General features: G+C 43.3%; 1 protein-coding gene across 5 annotated transcripts in view; it reads left to right on the top strand.

The window, feature by feature from the left end:
- LOC148032054 (ARM repeat superfamily protein) overlaps positions 1 to 24,441 on the top strand; it is a 176,847-nt gene that overhangs the window by 121,269 nt on the left and 31,137 nt on the right. For 4 of the 5 annotated variants that reach the window (XM_087682675.1, XM_087682672.1, XM_087682674.1 and 1 more), the window contains 13 exons: positions 9,897 to 9,983; positions 10,083 to 10,311; positions 12,636 to 12,679; positions 12,793 to 13,119; positions 13,238 to 13,290; positions 13,453 to 13,501; positions 13,730 to 13,788; positions 13,866 to 14,005; positions 14,113 to 14,312; positions 23,511 to 23,639; positions 23,732 to 23,817; positions 23,947 to 24,062; positions 24,160 to 24,272. In XM_087682675.1, coding sequence (XP_087538801.1) covers positions 9,897 to 9,983; positions 10,083 to 10,311; positions 12,636 to 12,679; positions 12,793 to 13,119; positions 13,238 to 13,290; positions 13,453 to 13,501; positions 13,730 to 13,788; positions 13,866 to 14,005; positions 14,113 to 14,312; positions 23,511 to 23,639; positions 23,732 to 23,817; positions 23,947 to 24,062; positions 24,160 to 24,272 — 1,632 coding nt within the window. The remainder of the gene's footprint in view (positions 1 to 9,896; positions 9,984 to 10,082; positions 10,312 to 12,635; positions 12,680 to 12,792; positions 13,120 to 13,237; positions 13,291 to 13,452; positions 13,502 to 13,729; positions 13,789 to 13,865; positions 14,006 to 14,112; positions 14,313 to 23,510; positions 23,640 to 23,731; positions 23,818 to 23,946; positions 24,063 to 24,159; positions 24,273 to 24,441) is intronic. The other variant, XM_087682673.1, reaches the window with a different exon arrangement.

Genomic DNA, 24,441 nt, shown 5'->3' with positions numbered 1-24,441 from the left:
TTTCATTCATTCATACTAAGTATGATTTGCTACCTTTTCGCAATGCATATTTAGTCTGTATGTGACTAAGCAATGGAAAATTATCTAAGGTGTGCGTTTCATGTAATATAATTTGTTTTCCGTTAGAACGAATTTTCATGGAATGTGTGAAATAATCTATGTCCGGATTATATTTGTGACGCCAAGGCATTACTAAAATGATGTCACTAGCTTGTAAAGGCACAACCAAAAAAATTTCTGCGCTCAACATAATCACCACTTTTAATTTCTAAATCATGAATTTCTTGGGCACCATTGTATCTAGTGCCTAAAAATGCATCCTTTATGCGATAATAAGTTGGAACGGTAAATAAATTCAATTCTTTTAGCAACTTTGCAGAAATAAAATCATGCGTACTCCCATCATCATTCAAAACAATCTTTTCTTTACCATACACAAGACATTTTATCGTTAATAATGAATGAGGATTTGTCATACCTAGTAAAATATCTGAAGCATCATCGATATCATCATCATCTTCTGTGAAATCTGGCATATCTTTATGGTCTTCCTTTTCAGTCGCTCCGAAATAATTGATTTGAACAACTGGCTTCTTGAATTGACAGTTCATTGCTAAGTGTCCAGGTTAATGACACTTGTAGCAAACTACAGACTTTGATTTAAAAACATTATGAATAATGACTGAAAGTTTAGATATGTTGGGATTTGGCTGAAGAGATGGCTTAGGATTTAAATTTGTGTTTGACGGTAAAGGAGGGGTCAAGTCCAGGATTTACGGAAAGAAGAAGGAACAAAGCGATTTTGATTGAATCTTCGAAAGTTTGAATTGAATTGCTTTGTACCAAAGTTACCATTAGTTGGAAATTGTTGTGGTCGCTTTTCTCGTCCATGAATTTTGTCTTTAGCATCATGGGCTAGAGAAATCGCATCCTCTAAAGTCTTTGGCTTAAACATGTTCACTTCCGTATAGAAGTGACCAAGTAAATTAGATATATACTTGCGCTTGTGGATCGCCTCAGAAACATCTTCAAGTATTCGAAGTTGTAGTAAGGCACTCAAAAAACCCTCATTATATTGCGGAATAGGTTCACAATCTCTTGGTTGCAAAAGATCCCACTGTTTGATTGCTTTTTCATGGAATTGGGGTGGAAGAAAATTCTGCAAAAATTTCTTTTGAAAGGTCTTCCAAGTAGTAGGACAATCATTACTCTTGCGGACAAAAGTCCACTATAATGATGCTCTATCCACTAGATGGTTAGTGACACATTTGAGTTTATCTTTTTCAGCATACTACTCTTCATGGAAATAATTATCAAACTGATTGATAAAAGCAAGAACAGTTTTGCCGTCACGTAGTCCATTAAAATTACGAAATTTGAAATTTCTTTTACCTATCTTGGCTTCTTTCCTGAGAGATTGTGCTTCGAGTGTTGCATCAATCGTACGTCATATAACATCGTCAGGTTACGGTTCATCTTGATCGACATTGGTTCGTTAAAGAGTAGCCAATTGTGCTTGCAAAGTTTAGCGTGCTCTTCGCTTCTCTTGAAGTTGCATCATAGTTAGGTCAAATTTTTGCTCCATGGTTGGTTCTAGCAAATCATCTTCGGCCATAAAATCTTCCATGGTTTGATCGAACATCCTGCAAAATCTCAAACAACATCACACACTCGAAATCTCGTTAAAGGATGAGCGTAGCTCAAGTTTAGGTTTACAAGGCTTCCTTTTTTTTAAATTGGTTTTTTAACGATTTTGCTTTTTTTGCGGATACAGTAATTGTTGACGGTCTTTTTTCAAGCGTATACGTCTTCTATATAGTCTGCGTATGATAATTTACTTGCTGAAAATCAACTCTATCATAGCGCAGGTGTGAACAGCGGCTTGTTGAAGATGCAAAGCGGGTTTGGGATTGGTTGTGTGTGAACTCTCACTATGGGAAAGAGATTTAAATTGAAACTTTTAAGCTTTAGGAAACTTAATAAGCTTAAGCTTTATTAAAAGCTTAATTATTTTAAGAAAAACGAATCACGACGGCGGTAGCTTGACGTCAGATTCGGCGCCGACGAGTACACCCTGTTGCCGCTGACGATGAAATTTGGGGGCTTAAGCTTTTTATAAAGCTTATTAAGCTTTTTAACTCCAAGCCTAATCTTCTTCTTCTCTGCTTCTCTGTCAACCAAAGAGACTTACAAAGGATCTTCAGAGGTGATCCTCCGATTTCCAAAAGTGGTCCTTCATGATCTGACAACATAGCAGGGGTTTTTCACCGCCAAGAACACGCTGATATTGACAGTTCATCACGAGACTGCCAGCACGCTTAAATAAATATTAGCGCCACGCCTTTAATGATAAGGCATGCGCCCATAAAAAATGATAATTTCTTCTAGATAATCTGAATACTCGCTATTCCCCAGTGCTTCCCAACGCCACCGTTGCGTGCTCTAAACATCAAATGAAGCATTCACAATTGTTAGAAAATAATAAAATTAAACCGACAAAAGTGAATACCTAGCAGTCTTCAGCTACAAAATAAATAAATAGGTTGGAACTCTGTCGTGACCTTGATTTAATACGAGTGCACTCTAAACTCATAAACGTCCATTAATTTAAATATATATTTTGCGGAATCACCCACGTGCACATTAAATTAATCTGATGCCCGAAAAGGACAGGTGTCCTCGTCAACTTCTCGCACAAGGAATCCACCTTGTGTACGAGCCCCAACAATAAATATAGTTTTACGGAATCTACTGTAAAACTTCACGAAATCCACCGTGGAATAAAAACGTTACGGAATCCACCGTGGTCTCATGGAATCCGTTATGGAATATGCCTCTTGGCATCAGAGGGATTGGGGAGGACTGTGTGTGAGAGAGAAGCAATGGTGACCTTTTGTGATCCTCTCTGCACTCTGCGAATTGAACTCAGTCCCTTGCCCTTGCCTTCTCGTGTAGCCAACATCAAGTCCACAAGCCTACACAACTTTGCTCGGCTCCCTGTGTGCAGGGCACACACACACACAGCATTGAATGGTTGAAAGACCGAGTTCAGTCTGTACAGGAAGAGTAATATGCTAAATATAAATTGTTGTCCAGAGGTGGTAGCTTTGCACTACAATACTTATCATTCTCATCAATTCTTCACCCGATTACATCAGAAATACGCCCCGAAAAATATTGTGCATTTAAAGAATGAGCAAGGTGATGCGGTGATAGATCTTGCATCCATCATTCGGTGTGTGTAGATTTTTATAAATCTTTGTTGGGCCCTCAAGAGATTCTTTCGGATGTTGTACACTCAACTTGCAGATACATTTGTGATCTGGTTAGTAATCAAGTTCAGCCAGAATGGGTAGCCTTAATGGAGGTTGATATTTCGGAGAATGAAGTGAAAGAGGTGCTATCCGATTTGCCTAAAAGGAAAAGCCCTGGTTGGGATGGGCTTCCTAATGAGTTGTTTTCAGCCAATGTTGAGCAGCTTAAGGATCCATTGACTCGCCTGTGTCAGCAGGTTTAGAATTTCGGTGTCATGCCTTCAGACTGGAAGATTGCAGTCATTCAATTATTGCCTAAGGTTCCCTCTCCTACCTCTTTGAAACAATGGAGACCCATTTCTGTTATGGACTCTTTATACAAAATCTTCTCAAAAATCATTGCCAACAGATTGCAAAAAGTATTTCCGCATTTGGTTCATCCACATCAATATGGTTTCATTAAGGGTCGGAATATAACGCACAACATTCTAAATGTTCAACTGACTTTGCAAAAACTTCAGGCCAGCAAGTGGTCATGCTTCAGCTTGATATTGAAAAGGCATTTGATCATGTAAGCTGGTCTTTTTTTAGACAGCTAATGTCCACCATGAGTTTTGATACATGTACAGTTTCTCTTGTGGATACTATTGGTCTGGGGGCAGTGGTTCGTATTGCACTTAATGGAGGGATCATTGATGAAATTGCCTTGTCTCAGTCTCTTCGGCAAGGCTGCCCTCTTAGCCCTTTGTTGTTTGCATTAGTAACTCACCTGATGCTTTCTTTGTTGGATTAGTTGGCCAATCAAGGTGAGGTTGTTGGTTTGTCTCTTCCCTGTAGGGCCCAACTTGTGGGTAATCTTTGGTAGATGATTCCTTTATGTTTCTTAAGGCTGATCGCTCCAATGTTAATGGGGCAATGGTTGTGTGGAAACTTTTTGCTATGGCATCAGACTTCATATTAATGCCCAGAAATCCATACTCGTCTCTTGTACGGAAATTGATTTCAAGATTTGGGCTGGAATGGTATTGTGATTCCTAAGGGAAATATAACGAGACATTTAGATTATCCTATCGGTGTGGAGGTTGCGCCTTGGGCCTTGTTGGATTGGATGGCATCCCGTATTCATGAATGGTTTATGTACTGAAAGTCTCAAGGCTGGCCTCTCCATGTTAGACTTAAAGTTGCTCAATGCATTATAATCAACATGATTTCATTTTTCTTGCCATTGCTTCCTAGGATCAAGAAATCCCTATTGGAATTGGTTTAGCCTATCCAATTCATGCTATGGAAAAAGAAAGGAAATCGTCAGGGCCAAGTGTGGATTTCATGGCAGCATGTGACTACTCCTAAAAGGATGGGGGAAGCAGCTCTTTTGGATGTTAATTTTCATATGGTTGCTTTGAGGTTAGCTCTTCTGTAGGCACTTTGTGTAAAGAGTCATCCCTGGACAAATATAGCAAAAAATTTTATAGAAAGGACTGGCATTTCTCATGGTAGTACGGTTATTCATGCTTCTTGGTGGCATGTGCTTAACTCCACAAGAACTATTAAGGTCTCCCAGTCCTTTCTCCTTTCCCATATGATCACCTCTTGGCAAGCGATATTACATTATACAGTTTGGCGCTCTTTGGATTTTCGAAAGGAGGAGAATTCCCTGCTAGGTGAAGTATCGTCGGGTTCCTCCAGATTGTTGGATTGCCTTGATAAAGATCTACAGCATGACAAGTTTAACCAAATGGCTCGTTTGGGGTTACAGGCAGTCCTGGATGGTGTCATTCCTGGACAGGCCCGTCGTTATTCCTTTCGGCGTATTTGTCAGCACTTCCAAGTGCCTAGAGGATATCATAATATTTGGACGGCCATATAGGACAGACTTGGGAGCTACTATTCTTTGCCTACATTATAGCTTTTGTCTCCTGGCGTGATTGGATGTTTGTGATTCCTGATGATTTAGAGAAAAGGTCAGCTAACCAAATATATCATCAGATGGTGGAGGCCAAGAGATGGGTCACGGATAAGGCTAATAAAGTATGGCATATTCAAGAGAGGGAAATCGCAGGATAGATTCATCCAGCTCTGGAAATCTAAGGTTCCATATCAGGGAAAAGTGTTTATGTGGAGGCTACTTATTGAGGCTCTTCATCTTTTGTACCACGTGTGATGAGATAGCAGTATCAGTTCTGGAGAATTGTTTTTGCTTGTAATTGGGATGTTTTTTGTGTCGTACAGCGCAAACGACATGCTTTGGCATGTCTTTCTTATGTATATGAGGATTATACAATGTGTTTTAGAGGATAGGTTCCACATAAATCTGAAGTTATGTTGACTGTTCGATCTTCCTTACAACCATCCTCGGTTTCTCACGATGCTTGTGGCAAATTTCTGATGCTGGAAATCATATGAGGGTGAGGTTTTATGGCTACTAGGTGTGTATGCTCCTTGTACTGCTCGGCAGCTTTGGAATGACTTGCATTGCCTTTCCATGGCTTGTCAAGGTTTTGTTATGGGTAATTTTAATGCATGCATATTTGCAGATTAGGTGACTTCACCTCACTCGGTCATGGATGGTGCTGAGCATCAGGCTTGGGATGCACTGACAGATGTGTCTTGGAAACAAGATACTTCAGCACCCAGATACTTATTTCTGGATATACTTATTTCTCTCTTCAGCACCCAGATACTTGGGCCAGACTTGATAGCAATACATTTGTCAGAGCGATTTTTTTCTTCCAACAGTGATTGATATGTGGATGGAGCGACAGCATGTCTTGTTAGATCACTATCCCTTGGTTTTGGAATCGACTCATAGGCCAGTTCATGCCGTTAAGTTTTTGGAGTGTATTCGACAATTGATTGCTTATTTTAGCTTGAGGGTTCTATCTAGGGATATGCAAGCATGGGCTGTTTTTAGGGATAATGCAAGTGCATTGTCTCGACAGTATGGTATTCAATATGCTTTTTTTTTTAAAAGCTGAATTACAGTATTCACAAACTTTGTTGGCTCACTCGTTGTCTCTGTATTAGTCAGAGGATACTATTGATGACTTTGGCTACATGCATTGAATGGTTGAAATATAGTGTTCAATCTCTTCAAGAGGAGGAATATGATAAATACAAATTGCTAGCCCAAGCGGAAGCTTTGTATGATAATAACTGTCAATCCCATCAGTTCTTTGCTCGTTTAGGCCAAAAATATGCTTGGGAAATCTTGTGTGTTTTTTGAATGAGCAAGGTGATATGGTTATTGAACCTGTCTCCATCATTCAAATGTGCATCAACTATTATAAATCTTTGTTGGGTCCACAGGAGATTCTTTCAAATATTGTCCTCTTTGTTCGTCGATACATTTGCAACTTGGTTAGTAATCAAGTTATGATACTCTGTCCCTTAATGAAACCATATTGACATGGATGAACCAAGTATAGGAATACTTTTTGCAATCCATTGGCAATGATTTTAGAGAAGATTTTATACAAAGAACCCATAGCAGAAATGGATCTCTATTGTTTCAAGGAAGTTGGAGAAGGAACCTTGGGAAACAACCAAATCACTGCAATCTTCCAATCTAAAGGCATCAAACGAGAATTCCAAACTTCCTGCCATAGGCGAGTTAATGGGTCCTTAAGCTGCTCATTATGGCTGAAAACAGTTCATTAGGAAGCCCATCCTAGCCAAGGCTTTTCCTACGTGGTAAATGGGATAGCATATCCTCCACTTTAGCCTCTGAGATATCAGCCTCCATCAAATCAACCCATTGAGGGTGAAAAGGCATTTGATCATGTTAGCTTGCCTTTCTTGCAACAGCTCATGTCTACCATGGGCTTTGGTCCTCCCATGACTTCTCTTGTTGATACCATTAGTCAAGGTGCTGTGGCATATATTGTACTTAATGGGGGGATCACTGATGAAATTGCCTTGTCTTATTCTCTTTGGCAAGGATGCTTTCTTAGTCCTTTGCTATTTGGCTTAGTCACTTACCGAATGCTCTCTTTGTTTGATAAGTTGACTCATCAAGGAGAGTTTGTTGGTTTGTCTATTCCTAGTGGTGCCCAAGTTTTGGGTCAATCTTTAGCTAATGATTCCTTTATGTTTCTCAAGGCTGATCGGACTAATGTGAATCAAGCAATGGTTACATGAAATCTCTTTGCTTTAGCTTCGGAGCTTCATATTAATCCTAAAAAATCTACATTGATTTCTTGTACAAAGAGTGATTTGCAAGCTTTGGATTGACAAGGAGGTGTGATTTCTAAAGGAGATGTTACCAGACACTTGGGTTATCCTATTGTTGCGAATGTAGCTCCTCAGGCCTTTTTTGTCTAGATGTCATCCCGTATACATGATCGATTTATGTACTGGAAATCTCAAGGCTGGCCTCTTCATGTGAGACTTAAAGTTGCTGAATGCATCATGATCGGTATGGTCTCGTTTTTTCTGCCCTTACTTGGACTACGAAGTCTCTTTTGGAAATGGTTCAGCCTATCCACTTCATATTGTGGAAAAAGAAAGGAAATCCTTTGGGCCAGATGTAGATTTCTTGGCAACATGTGACTACTCCTAAAAGGATGGGGGAAGCAGCTTTATAGGATGTTAATTTCCATATGGTTGCTTTGACATTGGCACTTTTACAGGCTTGATGTGTACAAAGTCATCCTTTGACAGATATTGCAAAATTTTTCACTTAAAATATTGGTATCTCGCATGGTCGCACAGTTATTCAAGTTTCTTGGTGGCATGTGCTGAATTCCATGAGGCCTAGTAAGGTCTCCCAATCTTTTCTTCTTTCTCATTTGCATCCTGGCAAGAGATTTTGTGTTTTGTAGTTCGGCGCCCTCCTGATCTTCATAAAGAGGAGAATTCACTACAAGGAGAAGTGTTGGCTATCTCCAGGTTGTTGGACTGGCCTCATAAATACTTGCAGCGAGATAAGTTTAATTGGATAGCTTGCTTGGGGTTGCAGACTATCCATGATAGTGTCATTCCTAGGCAGCCTCTTCTTTATTCTTTCTGGCACATTTGTCGGTACTTTCAGGTGCCTCGTGGCTATCATGACATTTGGTCATCCTTGCAAGAGCAACTTCTAAGGTACTCTCCATTGCCTACTTTACAGCCCTCATCTCCTTGGCAGGACTAGATGTTTGTGTTGCTTCATGATTTCAAGAAGAAGTCAGCTAATCAAATCTATCATCAAATGGTAGAGGTCAAGAGATGGGTCACTGGAACGGCCAATAAAATATGGCATATTTGGGACAACAAAGAGAAGTGGCAAGAAAGATTTCTTCAACTCTAGAAGTCTAAGATTCCTTATTAGGGTAAAGTTTTCGTATGGAGGTTGCTTATTGGGGATCTTGCAATTGGGGATGTGGTGCATGCTCGCAAGATCTCCCGTGTTATTGACATTGCTTCTCCTTGGTTGGATATTGTTCACTCCACTCTGGTTATCCTTTCTATGTGATATTTGAGAGAGAGAGAGAGAGAGAGAGAGAGAGAGAGAGAGAGAGTCAGCTCGTCTCTTCTTGTGTTCCGATGTTTTTTACCTATTGTGGGGCCATTTTGCATAGTTATTAGTTTAGTTAGTTTGCTACAATCACTAACCTCAAAGTGATAGCAAAGCCTTGATAAGTTCTAGGGACATATTTAGGGTAGCAGATACAAGTTGATTGTCATGAACAACTTCATCAATGTTTTAGCAACTCATGCGTTATTACGCACTTGAATGCTTGTCAAATATGAATCCATGTTACCTCGTTTATCTATGCAAAGGTTTTTGAGTAGCTTATAAAGGCAAGCAACTCATGCCTCATTACGCACTTGATAAAGAAAGGAGCTGATCTCATGCTTGATTTGTTGACTTCCATGACCTGATGCTGAAGGTTGCATTCAATGCGATAATGGTTGGCTGCTAGTGTACGAACTGCAAGGGAAAGGGAGAGCATGTGCGAAGGCAATACCTCGGGATTACAGCCCATTGAGCTGAATGGTAATGACTTCAAGGGTGGGTGGTGGAGAGCAATGCGAGCACTTTTATCAGTGTTGGCCCAAGTGTGGAGTAATTGTGTAGGCGAAAGAGAGATAATGAAGCATAGGTGTCCTGAGTAAGTCTATCCCTTATTGCGCTAGGTTTACTAACTGTCTGAACCATCCTAAGTGACAGTTAGTATAGCTTGGAAGCCCAAACTAGCAAATAAAGGACATTGGAATCATTTGCATTGTAACTTGAAGCACAAGAAAGAACTTGATTTTTTCTGACATCTTGATTTCCAATCAGCGATATTGTGAGCCTAACGTATATGTTTGACTGTGTTTTGCCACTAGTCTAGGAGGAGGTTTGAAGTGCTTTGTCTAGGAAGGCAGTGTTAGGGAGGCAATGGTGTGCATTGCAGAGCTTTTGGTCAATTTAAAGTTCTTCAGACTTGTGGATGTGCCAATTATTTGAAATGTATGTGTCATTAGAGTTCAAAAATATCAACATGCCAAATATTTAGGGAAGCTGTTTTCTGTATCAGGTTCAGTGTAATGCTAGGGATATTTTCATAGCAAGCACTATTTACCTCCTTAGCTGCAAGGCAGAGCATTATTACGAGTGAATGAATGTCTGATGTGTCCTTAATGAATTCATTTCAAGAAATCATATTTCACTTTTAGGAGGTTTCGGCAGTTGTTCCCCGGTTTTCTCGTGACAGTGGTAGTCAATCTAGTGATTTCAATATCCTGTCAACACTAGATTCACAGGTAAGGCAATACTGTGATTAGTAATGTGCATGAGGTATAAACTATTCTTAAATCTCAATTTTGTAACTGTGACTGTGCCTTTTGTATGTGCTGCATCAGTTATTTGAAAGCTCAGCTTATATGAGCACCTCAGCAGTGTGCTCACTGCTCACTGCTTTGCGACAAGTGTCAAATGAATCTTTAACGGGTGTTACAAGCGGGCTTGGTCAGGCTGTTTCTGGAAACGCAACAAATGCACCCAATACAGTAAGTGGATCCACTTCACAGTCCACACCAAAAGTATTTGCTGTGGAGCGGATGGTGGCAACATTGGTCAATAATCTGCACAGTAAGATATTTACCTTATTTGGATATTAGCTTCTTATGTTGGACTCAATTTCTGGATTTAATATATATGGCAAGAGCTTGTATGTCAAAGCATCCAATGTTGGCATTAAATCAAAACTTGTTTCAGGTTACCCAACTGATTATCCTAAAATTTGGCTGTTTTCAAACAGTATGTCAAGAACACCCACCAAAAGCCTTGTTGAGAACAATGTTGTGCATGGACCCCATGCACCACAGGGCTCATGTGTGCATTTATCTTGACCTGATTTGTGTGGATTTATCTTGACCTGAATTGTGGGAACAAAAGGTCAACAATGAGCCATTTGTTTCCAGTTAAGGACCTTGTGGCAAAATTGATGTTCGTTAAATGTTTGTTTCTGAGTTAGGTTTTCCTTAAGTGGTACAGGAGGGTTCAAAGAAACAGGAATACATCCAAGATTGAAGATTGTCCTGGATTTTCAACTTAAGGGCATCCATTGCTTCTGTGGATCCCCTTTGTCACACTCTAGTGGTGAGTTTGTAGGTTTTAGGGTGTTGCAGTCAACAAATAGAAGGGCCAAACGTACGATCTCAAGGGAATGTTAGAGGTCATGAATGACAAGTCTCTGATGAAAGCCAACATCTTGTAGGACAGTCTCTGCTGCCATGATTGTATGCTTGGGCATAGCTACATGCGTGTTGCCTTTTAGACATGTCACACAATGAGCATCTCCGCTGCCTGACAAGTCTCCTGAGTGGTTACTCTCTCCAATCTCCACATGCGGCATGCCAATTTCCCTTCTTCCATCAGCTACCTATTTTTCTCTCCAGGTTGCTGTAATAAGAAGTCAAATACGTTGATTTTTGCACCACTTGTTGTAAGCAGACCAGGGATAGATGACCTGGGTTAAAGCATTCAATTGTACTAGAAGGATCTAGAATACTGTAGGGAATGTTGAGGAATTGACATTGAATTGTATATAAATAGACTAAGTCCAGGTGGGAAAGTTTGAGCCAGATGTCTTAAACACTTTTTTTTTTAATTTACCTATATTAACAAATCCTATCTGCCTAATAATTTTCAAGATAAGGAAGCATCATTTGTTGGATCTTGCCCTTGTCTGTCTTGCATGTTGAGTTGTGTTGCAGATACTCTGAGTCTTTCCAGGAAAATACTGCCCAGGCTGTTTGTGAGCACTGTCCTGCTAGCCTTTTTGTGTCCTAAGGAGTCTGTTCTTGGAGCGCAGCACAGATGTGTAGTAACTTGTGTCAACTTGTCACACCTCATCTAGTGTTTGTGCACATTATCCCATTCTCACCAATATCGAGTGTCTTCTCTTCCAGGGCACTTGCTGTTTGGCATGGCTGCTATTGCTGTCACAATCTCATCATCATGAAAGGTGCTATCAAACCTGACCTTATGTTGTTTGTGAGCAGTCACCACACAACTGGTTTAGTGTGAGATCAGAGGGCGATACCTTTGCCTCTTCCAAGAAGTCTTTCAGCTACCACATTGGATCTACTAATGCCACATAGAGACCCTCTAGAGAGACAGGAGAGCAGCACATCTGGACCCACCTAGATAGAGGATGCTTATAGATTTCTTCAGACACAACCAAAACCCACCCCGTGCCCCCCGCCCCCCCCACCCCCACCCCCGCCCAGAAACCTTCCCACGCCGCCCGCCCCCAAAAACAAAAAACACGAAAATGAAAGAGAAAACTCTGAATTACATGCTTTGCAGTTTTTGGTAGTATGGTGAGGAGCAGTGGAGGGAGGATTTCCTCATTGTGCAACTGCTCCATGGAGGCTTGGGGTTCTGCTAGGATGGTGTAATCCACTGACAACTCTCCTGGTCTATTTGTGGCTGCCTCGGTATTGTGGAGGAATGATATGAGGGCTGCCTGCTTTGGGTGGTTGGCAAGGTACACAAGGGGCGCAGGAAGGAAGGAGGCGGGAGAGGAAGGATGAAAGGTGGCCTGAGGAGAAGATAGCATGCAGGAGGTGCAGCACAGTGCTTCTTGCCAGGTTGATGTGAGAAAGCATGCTTTGATAAGATAGTTGTTTGTTTCAATAGATTGCATGCACTAGACTACAGCACCTTTCTTGTGTCTATGTGAAAAGGCATGCTTTGATAAGATAGTTGTTTGCTTCAATAGAATGCATGCACTACGCTACAGCACCTTTCTTGCTTTTGGTTTAAAAAATCATCACCCTGCAATAGTGATAAATGTATGGTGTAGAAAGCCATATATCAGTTCATGCTGGAAGATTTTGCTCTAAGCTACTAAACTTTTTGACTTAGTTTCTGTCTGTGTCTTCATTTTTGGGCTCGCACACTTACAGGGGCAGAGCTACTCTGGGATCAGATTGTGGCTCATCTATTGGAGGTAATTTTCAGACCAGTCCGACTTCATATTGCTCAGTGTTAGCAGTTTGATAGGACAATTAGTCGAACAAATTAATGTTTCTTTGATCATGATTACAAATAATCAACTTGCAGCTTGCAGAGCATGAGAGTTCTCAAGTCCGCAGTGTATCACTTGATGCTTTAGATCGGGCAATCTGTGCTGTTCTAACGTGTGATCAAATTAAAAATGATGCATTTGATGCAACCCGGACTTCTCAGTTGTCAAGTGTGGAGGACACTGTTGTTAGTGACGAACTGTGCAAAAATGAAAGGCAGCCCATGACTGAAAACACAGAGTCAGATTTTAGAGCAGATGTATTCGAGTGCAAAGTCATCCTACCATTGAGGACACTCTACAGTTTTGGTCAAAGTTCGGAAGTTCGTGCTGGTGCTCTCAAGATCTTACTGCATGTCCTTGAGGTGGATGGGAAGTTTCTTTAAGTGAAATGCTGTTTAATTATTTATCCTTCTTAACTTTTTAATAGTCTTCTTTTCAATTGTACGGGCACTGTCTAGTAACAATACTGTGGATGAGCAGAGGCATGGTGAGAAACTGTATCACAGCTGGCCTGACATTTTAGAGTTGTTGCGGTAAATACTTAATTTGCCAATTCTTAATAGATTCATCAATGCTTTATATTGGTCCAAAGCTTCTTGATCTTCTTTTGTTTCATTTTCAAAAACTTGCAAAGTCTGAATCTGCTTGTTTTCGAGTTCAATTTCCATGGATATAATTACTTTCTTGAATGGCAGATCAGTGGCAAACACATCAGAGAAAGAGTTTGTTCCCTTGGGATTTCAGGTAATAAGATAAATGACGTGCATAACCACCACCCAAAACCCTTCATGTTCTCTTCCCTGCCCCCAACATCCCCCCCTCCCCAACCCCCTTTCCCCTGGGCTTGTCCGGGTGCCCCTCTCCTTCTGTCCCTGTTCCAGATCCATTACCCTGGCTTTTCAAATTCAGTTTGTAAAGAATCCCAAAGCTGTTTAATTCAAGTGATGCCTAATCTCATATTTTTTGTAACAGAGTGTAGGGGTCATTATGAATGATGGACTTATGTCTATACCTACACATGCCATTGACACGTAAGAATAATGGTTTGCAACAATCAGGAGTAAACCTCATGTGGAATGCTTGTGATCCTAAAATCATGTGTAAACAGGTGCATTGAGGTTGCTGGTGCATATGGTGCACAAAGGACAGATGTTAATATCAGTTTAACTGCAATAGGGCTTCTATGGACCACATCAGATTTTTTTGCAAGAGGGGTCACTTATGAAAGAAATGATAGCTCAGTGTCCAGTAAGCAGCGTTTCTTATATTAGTCAGAGTAACTACATCCAATGTGCATCACATGCTAAGTGATTTCAGGAAGTGATAATGCTGATTTGTTTTTCATTTCGTGGCAGGAAGAAGATACAGCATAGGTGCTCTTCAGTCCAGATTACAGAATCTTGGTATTGCAACAAATGAAGTGGAATTGGAATCTGAGGTCAAAGAGGATAGTCTTGCAGAATCATTTGAAAGAAGAAGTGATATTGCATATGAGCGGTTGCTCCTGGCTGTGTACGGTGTCATTCAAGGCTTTGGGACAGATGAAAGGCCGGAGGTGAATTCGCTTGCTTTGTTGTCCTTGTTATGTTATGGGGCATCTGCTTCAGTTTGAGAATTGGAAGGGTTTGTCAAGATAGTGATTCTTTTGGTTCTGCATCTTAGGCTGTCTGAAGTTTGTCTTAGGAAATTTGTCGCCTCGTGCTGTAAAATAGCAGCTATAGTGCATAACAGTTTTACAAAGAAGGTAGCACCTTAGCTCTGCAGGTGATGCATCCAAAACCTGTCTGCACAACAAAGGATCCTCTCTCTCCAGACCAACTATGCCTCCTTTGTAGTCCAAAGAGAATTCTCCAGGGTCTCCAAGCACTATCTAGGAAGACACTTGCAAGTAGCAACGTGTTGCATCTGGACCAACCAGCTACTTTTGGTGTTAATCTCTGCCAATGGTAGCTACCTACAGCCAACATTAATAAGCAGCATAAGCAAAAGAAGACTTGCATGGCAGCCAGTTGTCCCATATGCAGACAGAGAAGGCACACCTATAAGGCATTTGATAGTTTTCTCAGTTCAATCTGGTTGGCCTCCAACTTATTACACCCTTGCATTAGGATCCACCAATTTTTGGCTTGTTGAAAACATAGCAAATGGAACAGGCAGACAGGGCCTTTGCACTCTGGAGATCCTTTTCCTAACAGTCAGGTACAGGAATTGCATTCCACCGGGCTGGAACATTCCATGTCAGCTGTCCCACAATTCTGTATTCAGTCTGAGTTATGACTCTTGACTCTTGACTCTTGGCTTTATCTTTATATGTACTGTTGGCCTTGCCACTTGGACCTTCACCCTTTCATGATGCTTTGATATGTTACTTAGCCTTCAAACGTTTATAAATTCTGTCTCTTGAGTATTTACAGTTTAAACTTTAATCATTAGAGTTTTAACTTTTTTTGCTTGTGTGCATTGTATACTCAAGTCTTATTTGCTGCATCAATTGGTCTTCATAAATCTTGCACCATTCACACAATGTGACGTTTTAAGTGTGCTTATGGAGTGTCTTTGAATACTTTTGAAGTTGTTTAATGCAGAATTATTATAAAAACCCTAAATTTTATCTATTTTTTAATTTTCTGTCCGCCCATTTTTGGAATGTGGCCTTCTTGTTCCAATCGCATTCCCGTTCCCTTTTCTCTTCCCCATTCCCTGTTCCATTGGCTGTGGTTGAAAAGAAGCACACTGCTTTGTGCATAATAGAGAAAACCTGCCACCACCTCTCACGTAAGTTCTAGTCAAGCTCCTTCAAAGCTTGGCTGTCTCATATTAAAAGGTGTGAATTATGTAGGTCCTGCAAAGTGAGGTGGGGTTCATCCTCTTTGTCTCCCGTTAGGCATTCAGTTTGGCCACTCTGATTTTTCACCATATTAGATTTGAGAAAGAATGTTACTATCAGTCCCTGCTTAAAAGCAGGTCACCATCTTGTTGTGCAACATAGAATGGGTCATGCAGTCAGAATTGGTATGCCCATTCGAAAGATTGGCTTTGGAATATCTAATTGTGGCTTGGTCCGGTGCCAAAGAGCATTAGCATGCAAATAAGTGGGTGATGGGTGGCAGACAATATGCAAGGAAGGACAGCAACAGCCAGGGAAACTATTTTTATTATTCAGCTATTGAGTCTTTCCATGTAATGAGTTAAGAAACAGGCTGATTTAGCTGTAACAATGCCCTTATCTTGACGTATATAGATTTAAACGACTCATTTGAAAACATGAACATCAGAGCACTTGTATGTCTTCATTAAATGTATGCTCACCATATTTGATGCCCAGTTCAGACAAGGGTAATTCTTGGCAAGCTCTGAATCATCAATGGGTCTTCAAAGATTGGATTTCCAATGTATAATCACGTTGCACGTTGTTGCAATGTGCTACCAGTGGTCTAACAAACCACAGATTATGACACACAACTTCCATAAGTCTGGAATTAAACATATTGAAGCTCCCTGCCCGTCACGTACACCTGCTCTCCCGCCCCCAACTAACACCCCTCACGCCCACCCCGCTGGCCTTGCCCGTCGCTTGTGGCCCCCGTCCGTGGCCCTGCCCATGACCGTCACCCCCGCCTATGCCTGTCACTTGTGGCTGTCCCCCCCGCCTATGGCCGTCGCCCCTGCCTAATCTCCACCTATGGCCATCGCATGTGCCCATCGCCCCCCGCCGGTGCCGCCATCGCCCCCGCTCACAGCCCGCCCGTCCCCCACCCCCTAAATTTTAGGGGTTGCTTCCATTGCATCCCCACTAGTCTTCTGACCATCTTTGCTGACTATGGCTACATTCAAATTTGCAATGTAGCTCAACTGAAAGTGAATTTCCACTGATGACCCCACATGGACTAATCTCTTGGAGATTTGTCCATCTTCACTTTGAACTAGTCTCTTCCAGGCTAGTTTTTCAGCACACTTGTCCATATACACTTTCACAAGTCTCTTCCAGGCTTGTCAATCTACAGTGCCATCATTCTCTTCCAGACTTGTACTAGACCTTAACTATCCAGGCGTTTAGATTTCAAGAGGGATCCTTCCAAAAAGAAAAACCAAATAAAGTAGTAATAAAGAAATCAGCAAAAAGATAATAGTTGTCACAGTCTTGTGACACCTCCTCTTAGCCTGGCTGATAGATCCCCTGGGGGTACCATTAGGCGCATCCATCACCCTCATGGTCCGTCCGAGAGCTACCATGGGGGAATGGAGTTCACTGTCCAAGCCGGCAACGAAGCGTATCCTCATGCCTCATAGTTCCTCTTCTTCGTAAGCAGTTTCCACACCGAACAGATGCTTGTTCGGTCAGTCATAGGTTTCCCCATGAGATAACATCTTGCATTTTGGAATGTGAACAGCCTCCACTATAGTGGAGTACGTAGTTCCACGAAGTTGATTCTTCGGTAGGACTTGTAGCCTGCCCTTGTCAGACGGATCGACATCTTACTGTTAGAGGAGCACAAGCTCACCCCGGCCGAGGCCGAGCAGGTAGGGAAGGTACTCCCAGACAATTCACACACTTACTGGGAGCACTCCATCGATGCCCACAGCAAGAGTGAAGGCATGTGCACCTCAATTGATCCGAACCTCACTGTCTGTGTATGGGACCATGGGACGATTGTGGCAGGGAGGGTTCTATGGATCAGATTGGATATTAGGGACTCGTGCCTTGGAGTCCTCAATGTCTATGCTCCTATGCAGGTCAGGGCACACAACAGGTTCTGGGTGGAAATTGCAGCAGGACTCCCAAAGGTGGACTCCTTGATTGTTGAAGGAGACTACAACAACTTGGAGGCCTTAGAGGACCAACAGGGCAGAGGCAGAAATTACCAGGGCATGGCTGGGGAGGAGCAAGAGGCATGGGAGGTCTTTCTACTAACAGTAGGAGCACGGGATGCTTGGAGAGACCTAGCTTTCCACAGGAGGGAGAGGTCGTTGGACTTCTCGTGGGGATACAAGCGATTAGGCATGGAGCAGTTGGAGAGGTTGTATGTGGGAGAGTGAGGTTGCTCTCGTAGAGGTCAGATAGGGTAGTTAGCTGGCACCACTTTGTCCAATCACTACTCGGTTCTTCTGACACTTGATCCCCTACCATCTTCCCTAGACACATGATGTTGTCGGATCCCTAACTCGATCTATAAGAGGGAGGAGGTAAAGAGACAGATTGAGCAGATTTGGACTAGGGAGTGGGGCAGGAGGGACCGGATCGCAGAGGAGGTTGCAGAGCTCCTAGCCATGTCGAGTAGTATCTGTTAGGAGGCAGCCCTACAGGCCAAGCAGCAAAGCTGGGAGGTGGAAAGCGCACTCCGACGGGACCTAGCAGGCACGCAGGGATTACTATAGGAGACACCAGGGGATCCCATCCTCCACACACAGGAGGTGCGCGCACGAGCAGCCATCGCCAGCCTAGAGGACAGGGAGTTTTCATTTCGCACCTCAGCAGCGTTCTGGGCGCGAAAGGGGGACACGATGTGCAGGGAGTTTTTTCAGGTACATCAGCCCCTCACCTCAAGAGACTAGATACGCAGACTTCGGGATTAGGATAGGAGGATTCACTCTAGCCCAGACGAGGTGATGGAGATTGCCACCGACTACTACAGATGTCTTTTCCAGCTGGAGACAGCCTCAGCCAGAGGACAGCGTTGTAGACGGCAAGTGTGGGATCACATCCCGTCCCTTGTCACAAAGGAGATGGGACACACCCTCCTAGACCACTTCACAGAGAAGAAATTAGAGGAGGCTTTCCACACACAGGATGGGCAAAAATGTCTGAGAGAGAATGGCCTCTCTAAGGCCTTCTTTACCACCTACTGGGAGGTAGGGAAGGACCTCTTACTGCTGGCTTTCCAGGAGATTTGCAGTTCAGGACGGATGCCAGGGAGTCTATCGGCAGGTCTTATCAGTCTCCTCCCCAAGGGGGAGACCGGTTGGAGCTATCCTAGTGGAGACCAATCACCCTGTTGTTAGTAGCCTATAAGGCATTGGCAAAGATGATTGGTAGGCGACTCCGCCCCGTGCTTCCAAGCATCATTCATGACACACAAACAGGCTTTGTCTAGGACAGGAGTATCCTAGACAATGTCTTTACCTTCTTTGAGGCGAAAGAGTGGGCGCAGCACAATGGTCAAGGATTGGCTGTACTACTCTTGGACTTTGAGAAAGCCTATGACAGGGTGCTGGACCAGGACTTCTTGGAGGGCACCATGGTGAGGTTGGGCTTGCCCCAAGAATGGATCCGTGGGGTCTCCGCTATTAACAAATCGGCTACCAGTAGAGTTCTCATAGGTGGCAGGCAAGGGAAGGAGTTTCGGCTAGAGAGATCGGTATGACAGGGCTGCCCACTGGCCTTGTATTTGTTCCTACTCTTTGCACAGGCGATGTCTCACTTCCTCAGATCACGTGTGAGCGAGTTATGCGGCCTCCGACTTCTGATAAGAGAGGAGACAGTTATTAGACTCGGAGTATGCAGATGATACAGCACTTTACATAGAAGACCATGAGTTGATGTTGGAATGAGTGAGACTAGCTCTCGAGGTGTTCTATACTGCAACGGGAGCAAAAAACAACGATCGGTTTTCTTACAGATCCGGACTCTAGTACAGAGTGGGGAGTCCACTTGGGATTTAGATGGGTGTGCAGAGGGCAGAGACCATCCATTACCTAGGGTTCCAGGTGGGACTCGACATCACTCCTGCCCAGCAGTTTCTTCCAATCCTCGACTCTATTCGGAGGAAGCTGACCCACAGGAATATTGCTCACCTTTTCCTAGCAAGCCAAGCCCTGGTGGTCAACCAAGTCCTCCTAGCGACGGCTTCGTACATCGCCTCATGTTGGTGCTTCTCCTCGTCCTGTGTCTCAGCTTCGCCGCCTAGTGCGGAACTTCCTCTGGACCGGGTCAGACGGTTTCAGGGACTCTCGGGCCAAGGTGGCATGGACGACCATCATCCAGCATTGGTCAAAGGGAGGGCTTGGGATCATTGACCCAGAGTATCAGAGTCGCCCTTTAGGGCAACCTAGTAGTCTGCGGTCTCACACCAGGAGGGCAAACCTGGAAGGTCCTATTGCACGAGGGTCTCCAAGAGTGTAGACCGAGACTTGGCGGGGATTGGAGACCGTTTTTGAGATGAATCTTCACGACGGCCCAAGTGTGGCAAGGCCTCCGTAAGGCCCTAATTCAAAGCCCCCCAAGCTGCTAGGAGGAGATAGATCACTAGCCGGTGATCTGGAACCCCCATGTCAGAGATCAGGAGGGGGTACAAATTGGCAAGCGCCCCGACATCCAGTGGGTTGGTTGGGAGGCTGGTCCTTCGCGCACCATCAGGACCTGGAGGGAGGTGTACAGGATGGCAGACAAGTAGGTGTTGCAACGGGCATCAGGTTGCCAAAGAGGAGTTGAGTTGAGAAGGGAGATTGACACAGCAATACCTCAGGAGTGGCTTGCCCCCCCGATATGAGAGTCAGTAGAGCTCAGGGAGATATGGGCCGCTAAGTTTTCACCAACAAGTATCCCCCTACAGGTGGCAAGTAGAGTGGGCCCCACACGGGAATTTTTTCACCGTGCAAGAGGGGGGGCGTCTGGCCCTTGACAAAGGGCAACAGGATGAGGGGATAGCTGTCCTTTCGCGGAGGAGGATTCGGGTGGTTGGCCTTCAAGGGAAGACATGGCAGCTGGACCCATATGTCTTCTAGGAGGAGCTCCAGGAGTGGCGCCTATGGATTTGGGAGGGCAAGCCACTTGATGAGTTGGAGTGGGATCTAGGAGAGTGGCTATGGCCGGCCACTGCGGTCACCAAGAAGCCACCGAGGTTCCTACAGTACACAGCCAAGATTGACAAACACGTGCTGATGCAGGAGGACATTGTCTGGGCGTCGTCGCGTAGCAGGTATTGGGCGGAGCACAGCATCACGGATGCTTTTCGAGGGACTTTCTAGCGCCGCCTATGGGGCAGTTGGAGGCCGAGGAGGGAATCGTATTTCTTATGCCTGGTGGCACATGGAGGCTTGGCAGTGGGGAGTTGGTTAGCCCAAATGCAAAAGGATGGAGGGTGTAAACGCTACACACATTAGTTTCTGGAAACTCCAAAGCACTGCCTTTGGTCATGTGAGGCAGCGTAGCTTGTGTGGAGAGGGGCATGCTGCATCCTCTGCCGTATAGCACCCAGCCTTGGGATGTGTCTCATGGGGAGCTTTCTGCTGGCAAGCAATCAGACAAGGCTGTCACCTTCTGTATGAGACTAGGATGCAAGACACAATATTCCTTATTGAGGCTAGGTCGTGCCCAGTGGTCGGCTTGGAGGCTCTACCCATCCATCAGGTACTGGAGCCCACAGCAGACCGCTCTGAGGTATGGGAGATCGTAGGGAGTCTCACTGGAAAGCGTATCTGGAAGGCGTGGTATCAGGAGGTTTTTGGCGGAGAGAGACTTTCTGTACATGCGACTTTAGCAAAGCTCTGGACCTCCATCATCCACTCCCTTCGCAACCGATGGGACCAGGTGCAGGGCGAGTCTCGAGCTCATTAGGAGCTCCGTTTTCATTTCATGCGCACTTGGGGCGGCCGAGACCTGTTTTTTGTGATGCAGGCAGGCAGCCCAAGATGGCGATACACCCCCCCTCCATGGCTTCTTGCCCCCATCCCCCCTAGACCGCCCTGAGAGGCTTGTATATTTGATATATCTGTGACTCCGCATTAGCTCCAGCTAGTCTGTTGAGCATGAGCACCTCTTTGTATTCAGGTCTTTTCTCAAGTAATATAATTAGCCACACTTTATTTGCAAAAGAAAAAGTCTGGAATTAAACAAGTTGACTAAGGACTGCCTGGAATTTCCCCTTTAAAACAGGAGCCTATGCCAAGGTTTCACTAGGCTGTGATTCTATGCTCATATGGTTCAAGTTTGAAAATGTTTATACTTTCGTGCAACTTTGACAAATAAATCATCTCAGCATTACTTAATCAAAGTACAAATTAAGATGCCAGTATAATCAAGACATGTTGAATTACAATATGAGAGATTATTGAGCAATAGGGAGAAAAGTGCAGATAAGCAATAGCTTGCCTTGTTGCATTTGGCTCATCGTCTTTGTGATTGGCTTTGATAAATTCAAGGTTAGGCTGTTTTGAGAAGTGTGTATGAGCACCAATAGGTTGCCTTCTTGCATTTGTCTTATCATCTTTGTAACAGGCATTGATAACTTCAAGATCAGGATGATATCTCATGGCACAGGTGACACCAAAGACCATGGTGGTGACCTGGGGATTAGTAGCATGGGTCACAGATAGATGCCCAGCATGTAGCTATGAGGATGTTCAGGGGTGCTCTTCTTTTCTAATTATTGGACAGCATCTGAGCAGGTCCCCACTCGAGATTACTCACAAGCGCAATGGACCCAAGAACAGAAGGCAGTCTGTTGCCAGTATCATAGCCTGGTATAGACTGCAAGATGCAATCATGTTGTTGACATTCAGGATGTGTCCACAGTGGAGAGTCTATCAAGGATCTGGATAGAGATCATTCTGTAGCTCTGAGACAATGAGGAAGAGAAGAAAGGCTTTCCTGCAGACATGGGATTCTGGCACTTTCTTCAATACTGCCCCTCATATGGTTTGGCGTTACAGCCCACCAGATTGGTTGTTCGCACAACTATTGTATTTGTGATGTACTTAGTTCCTCTTTACAGGGTTCCTTGTACCTCATACTTTGTATTTTACCTCAGGCTCTTTGCCGAGGTTTTATTAACAGAAATTCCTTTTCTTGAAAAAAAAAAGGATCAGGTTGTTTTGAGACACAAATACAGCATATGCTTGCTCCTGATTCTGGAAGACTGGGTAGCACAGGTGCTGCCTCATCTAATGAAGGCTGTAAAAGCAGAGTGTCAGGCCTCTCCTCATGAATACTGCAGCAATTGTATCTGGAAGGGACTCCAACACTGGCTGAAGTGTAACTAATTGTATCTCTAGCCAAACTATAAAAGAAAAATTGCATTCGGATCATCTACCTTAGCTTTAATTTCCATTCAACCCTCATTTTTTCAGAGAATAGAAATTTCTGTTTACAACACCTTAGGAAAAACCTTCCTTAAGTTTTTCTTGGAAGGAGTTTTCCAAGAATTGTTTCGTCATCATTGGGCTTCATAGGACCAGGAACTGAGGTGGCTAGAGGAGAAGGGAGGGTTGTCTTGAGAACACTGTAATCATTTTTAATCACTGAGTTGTTTGGACAAAGCAAGGCTAGATGTCCAATTTGTTTATTTGCAACACACACAAGGGAAGGAGACAAGTGGGACTGGTGCAGGGTATGGTTCTGAGATATGCAAGCCAATTTCAAGGATCATCAACATAGGTACAATGATATCCCAAAGGACACAAATTTGACATGTTTTTCTGGAATAGGATTAGTTTGCAGATCAGTAGGCCTTGAGGGTTATAAATACAGGGTAGAAAGATATGAACTCTGCTTTTGAAACAAAACTTGGATCCTTTGATATAACAATACCAACATATCATGGCTTCATTTACCCATCCTGGAGACCAACATATCGAAGCATTGATAAAAGAACACCCCATGAAATTATAGATTCGAAAGCCACCATTGTTAATATTTTGGTTTGTTTTGAAAAAGGTCTTGTACAGTCGCTAATCTACACTGTCTCTGTTATTCAAATAGCATCGGCCTCTATTGTGAAAATAATCATCATGTACGTTTCATTGGTGGTCTGTGCAGATTCGAAACACCGCCATTGACACTCTCTTCATGTCTATCAGCCGTCATGGTCATAAGCTACCCCCTGCAATGTTGGAGCATTGCCTTTGGAATCTTGTAGTTCCTCTTGTCGATACTGTTAGACATTTGGTGAGTGGCACTCAACATCTTACTGCGATAACAGACGGATAAATTTGACTTGTTGCTTTTGTTGTTAATCCAATTTTAATGATCTGCACCAGGCAGCAAACTCGTCGAAAGATGAATGGCAGGGTCGTGAGTTGGGAACACAGGGTGGCAAACCTGTTCATATGCTTGTGCATCATAGGTAACAGCCTTCCATGTCCTGTATATTGTTTGTCTATCCACAGTTCTGTCAATTACCATTAACCCACTGCATGTAGATTGTGATCTGATTGTCCCATTTGCTTTTTCAACATTTGGTGGTGTTCAACAGCCGAAATACAGCTCATAAACAGTGGGATGAAACCTTGGTGTTTGTACTTAATGGTATTCGACGCTTGTTAAAGCATCTGTTTGAGCCACTTCAAACATTGGAGAATTTTAAACAAGGTTCGTCTCTGCATTATATATTTACTAAACATGTTCTTACATAAATATCACTAGCTTTTTTTCTCTCATGTACTGATAACTTGCGCCCTGTGTGCAGCGTGGGATGACTTATTTGCATTCATGAAGGAGAGTATTGTAAAAAGTAATAAAGAGGTGGCGTTTGCAGCAATAACTACCCTTCATGTTGTCGTTATCACACATGCATCAAAGGTAAATGGAGCATTTTTGTATATGTAACAATTGGTACACAAAGGTAGACTTGAATTCTTACAATGTTAAAGCAAAAGGAAGAAAGTCAAGTTTCATGAAAATAAGGAATGCAGATGAGCTGCCCAAAACAGGGTCGAGATTTGACCATCCCGGGAAATCTTAGGAACCC

The sequence above is a fragment of the Lygodium microphyllum genome, chromosome 8, assembly GCF_053477565.2.
Source record: "Lygodium microphyllum isolate KBCC chromosome 8, Lygodium_microphyllum_v1.1.10, whole genome shotgun sequence".
Lineage (NCBI taxonomy): Eukaryota > Viridiplantae > Streptophyta > Polypodiopsida > Schizaeales > Lygodiaceae > Lygodium > Lygodium microphyllum.
The sequence above is the reverse complement of the archived record's forward strand: the minus strand, read 5'-3'. Positions and strand labels throughout refer to the sequence as shown.